The 4,842-nt window shown below is 54.8% G+C and overlaps 1 protein-coding gene across 1 annotated transcript; it reads right to left on the reverse strand.

Moving 5' to 3' along the window:
• Positions 1-41: 41 nt before the first annotated feature.
• LOC308050650 (pre-mRNA-splicing factor ATP-dependent RNA helicase DHX16-like) lies at positions 42-4,078 on the reverse strand (the record flags this gene model as incomplete). The annotated part of the gene is made up of 2 exons (XM_080360806.1): positions 1,731-4,078; positions 42-262 (listed from the first exon to the last, which is right to left on the reverse strand). Coding segments are annotated over exons 1-2 (425 nt in total), but the record flags the coding sequence as incomplete, so codon positions are not given.
• Between the last annotated feature and the right edge of the window lie 764 nt (positions 4,079-4,842).

Below are 4,842 nucleotides of genomic sequence, written 5' to 3' on the forward strand. Positions count from 1 at the left end.
CCCCCATAAATTGGGGCGCCCCCCAGTTTAATGCAACTCACGGTGTTGTCGACGTCCCGGGGGTCTCGGGGGTCTCGGGGGATTCGGAGCGTCGTGCTCGCAGGTGGCGGCGTCGCTTGGCGGCCATGTTGGGGGCGGGGCCTGCCGTTGGCTCCGTCCCTTCGTCATCGCTCTCCACCAATTGGTATTGGCGGTTGCGCAGCTCCAGCGCCGCCCGCTCGGCCGCCCGGCCCGGGGGCTCCAATGGGGTCGCTCGGGGGACCTGGGGGCGGGGACACGTCGGGACACGCCCACGGACACGCCCCGATTGGTCACGCCCCCAATTGGCCACGCCCTTATTGGTTACATCCCCATTGGCCACACCCCCCAGTAGCCACACCCCCCTGTGGTTACTTCTCCCACTGGCCACATCCCCATTGGCCATGCCCACCCATTGGCCACAACCTTATTGGTTACATCCCCATTGGCCACACCCCCTGTGGCCACACCCCCCACTGGCCACTTCTCCATTGGTTACATCCTCAACTGGCCACGGCCCCATTGGCCACACCCCTATTGGTCCTAGTTCCCATTGGCCATGCCCCCATTGGCCACGCCCTCAATAAACACAAGCCAAGCCCCCACAGGCCCACAAGTCATGCCCTTGGCCAACAAGCCACGCCCCCCGGCCGCTAAGCCACGCCCCCAATGGGCGCCAAGCCACGCCCCCAATTACCCACATACCACCCCCCACCTGCCCTCCAAGCCACGCCCCTCGGCCGCTTAGCCACGCCCCCAATGCGCACAAGGCCACGCCCCCACTTATCCGCATACCACCCCCCCACCTGCCCTCCAAGCCACGCCCCCAATGGGCGCCAAGCCACGCCCCCACTTACCTGCATACCACCCCCCACCTGCCCTCCAAGCCACGCCCCCCGGCCTCTTAGCCACGCCCCCGCTTACCCGCATACCAACCCCCACCTGCCCTCAAAGCCACGCCCCCATCTGCCGCAAGCCGCGTCCCCTCCGCTAAGCCACGCCCCCAATGGGCGCCAAGTCACGCCCTCGCTTACCCGCATACCACCCCCCACCTGGCCAACAAGCCACGCCCCTCGGCCGCCAAGCCACGCCCCAATGGGCGCAAAGCCACGCCCCCGCTTACCCGCATACCACCCCCCACCTGCCCTCCAAGCCTCGCCCCTCGGCCGCCAAGCCACGCCCCCAATGGGCGCAAAACCACGCCCCCGCTTACCTGCATACCACCCCCCACCTGCCTTCCAAGCCACGCCCCCACCGGCCTGCAAGCCACGCCCCTCGGCCGCCAAGCCACGCCCCCACTTACCCGCATACCATCCCCCACCTGCCCTCAAACCACGCCCCTCGGCCCCTTAGCCACGCCCCCACTTACCCGCATACCACCCCCCACCTGCCCTCAAACCACGCTCCCACCTGCTGCAAGCCACGCCCCCGTCCGCTTAGCCACGCCCCAATGCGCACCAAGCCACGCCCCCGCTTATCCACATACCACCCCCACACCTGCCCTCCAAGCCACGCCCCTCGGCCGCTTAGCCACGCCCCCTCATATCCGCATACCACCCCCCACCTGTCCTCAAAGCCACGCCCCCTCCAGCCCTCAAGCCACGCCCCCTCAGCACCCGCGTCCACTCCCTCCCCGCTCTCCCCAGCCCCGCCCCCTCCCAAGCCCCGCCCCCTCCCCCAAGCCCCGCCCCCTCTCCCCAAGCCCCGCCCACCTTGTCCCACAGCTCCCTGGCGAAGTGCCGCACCGCCGGCTCCTCCACCCGCAGCGCCTCCGTCTCCCGCAGCCGCTCCAGCAGCTCGTCCGGGCTGCGGCTCCTCCGCGCCAGCGCCACCAGGAAGGCGGGGACGTGGCGGCCGCTCAGCCCCAGCAGCGCCTGCAGCTGCCCGGACACCCAGCGCTCCAGCGCCGCCGCCATGGCCGCCGCGCCTTCCCCTTCTCCTCCTTCCCCGGGCCCGCGCAGCCAATCAGAACGCGCGGCGGGCCGCGTGGCCACGCCCCCTCGGCGCTGAGTTGGCGGCGGCGCGCAGGCGCGGTGCCGCGGTACCGTAATGAATGGGGGAGAAGCGCGGGAAAAATGGGCGCGCCGTAATAACGGGGAGGGAGGGCGCGGGAAAATGGGAAAGGGCAAGAGGGGCAAAAAGGGAACAAAAAAGGCGAAGGGATGGAAAAAAACAGATGGAAAGTGGGGAAAAACAAAATAAAAGACAAAGGAACAAAATAAAAGCCAAAAGAAATTAAAAAAAGGCAAAGAAACAACAAAAAAAACCCAAAGAAACAAAAAAAAACCAAAGAAAAAAACAAACAAACAAACAAAAAAAAGCCAATGAAAAACAAAGAAACAAAAAAAACCCAAAGAAACAAAAAAAATAATCAAAGAAACAAAAAACCCCAAAGAAACAAAAAAAAAAGTCAAAGAAACGACAAAAAGTCAAAGAAACAAAAAAACCACAAAGAAACAAAAAAAAATCAAAGAAACAAAAAAAGTCGAAGAAACAAAAAAAAGTCGAAGAAACAAAAAAAAATCAAAGAAACAAAAAAAGTCGAAGAAACAAAAAAAAGTCGAAGAAACAAAAAAAAAATCAAAGAAACAACAACAAAAATAACAAAGAAACAAAAAAAGAAAAAAAACCCCAAAGAAACAAAAAAAATCCAAAGAAACAAAAAGAAACAAAAAACCCAAAGAAACAAAAAAAACGAAAGAAACAAAATCCCCAAAGAAACAAAAAAAAGTTGAAGAAACAAAAAAAACCCAAAGAAATAACAACAAAAAAACCCAAAGAAACAAATAAAGAAACAAAAAAATCAAAGAAACAAAAAAAAACCAAAAAAATCAAAGAAACAAAAAAATCAAAGAAACAAAAAAACCCAAAGAAACAAAAAAAAGCCAAAGAAACAAAAAAAAAGCCAAAGAAACAAAAAACCCAAAGAAACAACAAAAAAACACAAAGAAACAAAAAAAAGAAACAAAAAAACCCAAAGAAACAACAACAAAAAAACCAAAGAAACAAATAAAGAAACAAAAAAATCAAAGAAACAAAAAAAAACCAAAAAAATCAAAGAAACAAAAAATCAAAGAAACAAAAAAATCAAAGAAACAAAAAAACCCAAAGAAACAACAAAAAAACCCCAAAGAAACAAAAAAAAGAAACAAAAAAACCCCAAAGAAACAAAAAAAACCCAAAGAAACAAAAAAAAAACCCAAAGAAACAAATACAAAAAGAAACAAAAAAGCCAAACCAACCCAAAAAAGCCACAAATTAACCCAAAAGATGATGCTAAACAAACAAAAAACACCCGCACAAAAAAATCAAGCCAATAAATCCACAAACAAATAAAAACAACCACAAAACACGCAAAAAACAATAAAAAAACACATAGTACCACCATAACAACAACAAAATGGTCTCAGAGCGGCCACTGTCACCTTTTATTGTCACTTGTCACATTTTGTGGTCACTTGTCGTGATACGGTGTGGCCAAGCAGCAGCAAGGCCTCAGGCTTCGTTGCCATGGCAACGGGAGCAGGCCTCAGGCTTCATTGCCATGGTAACGGGAGCAGGCCTCAGGCTTCATCGCCATGGCAACACGAGCAGGCCTCAGGCTTCATTGCCATGGCAATGGGAGCAGGCCTCAGGCTTCATCGCCATGGTAACGGGAGCAGGCCTCAGGCTTCATTGCCATGGTAACGGGAGCAGGCCTCAGGCTTCATAGTCATGGCAACACAAACAGGCCTCAGGCTTCATTGCCATGGTAACGGGAGCAGGCCTCAGGCTTCATAGTCATGGCAACGAGAACAGGCCTCAGGCTTCATAGTCATGGCAACACAAACAGGCCTCAGGCTTCATTGCCATGGTAACGGGAGCAGGCCTCAGGCTTCGTAGTCATGGCAACACAAACAGGCCTCAGGCTTCATTGCCATGGTAACGGGAGCAGGCCTCAGGCTTCATTGCCATGGCAACACGAACAGGCCTCAGGCTTCACCACCATAGCAACACGACCAGGCCGCAAGCTGCGTTGCCATGGCAACGGGAGCAGGCCTCAGCCTTCGGCCTCCATTTCTCCTCCATCCATCTCGACCCCCCCTCCATTGTCCCCCCTCATTGTCCCCCCATTGTCCCCCCACCCATAAATCCCCTCCCCCACCCCATTAATACTGACATGTCCCCTCCCCCCCCCCAGGTCCGTCCCAGTTCGCCCCCTATAAAACCCCTTAATTAGCCTAAAAAGACATAAACTCGTTAATGATAATCACCCCCCGCCCCCCCCAACTAGAAAAAGCTACAAAATGGGGTGAAAAACCCAAAACACCCCAAAAATGACGTTGGGACAGACGCTGGTGTCCGTGTGTCCGGCCTGGGGGGGTCCTGAGGGTCCGACGAGGGGGGGGGGTGGGGGGTTTTTGGGGGGGTTTTGGGGTCCCCATCCCCCCCCTCGCTGGGGGGTTATCGGCGACAGGATTCGTCTAAAGGAGGGGGATGGGGGGGTGAGGGGACCCAGGCGTCCGGGACGCCTATTTGAGCCCCAAAATGACCCCCCAAAACCCCCCCAAATGACCCCCCAAAACCCCCCCAAGTGACCCCTGAAACCCCCCCAAAACATCCCAAGTGAACCCCAAAATGACCCCCCAAAACCCCCCCAAATGACCCCCAAAACCCCTCCAAATGACCCCCCAAAACCCTGCCAAACATCCCAAGTGAACCCCCAAAATGACCCCCCAAACCCCCCCAAACAACCCCCCAAGTGACCCCCAAAACTCCCCCAAACATCCCAAGTGAACCCCCAAAATGACCCCCCAAAACCCCCCCAAACAACCCCCCAAGTGA

Source organism: Nesoenas mayeri (genome assembly GCF_963082525.1).
Source record: "Nesoenas mayeri genome assembly, chromosome: 29".
Classification (NCBI taxonomy): Eukaryota; Metazoa; Chordata; class Aves; order Columbiformes; family Columbidae; genus Nesoenas; species Nesoenas mayeri.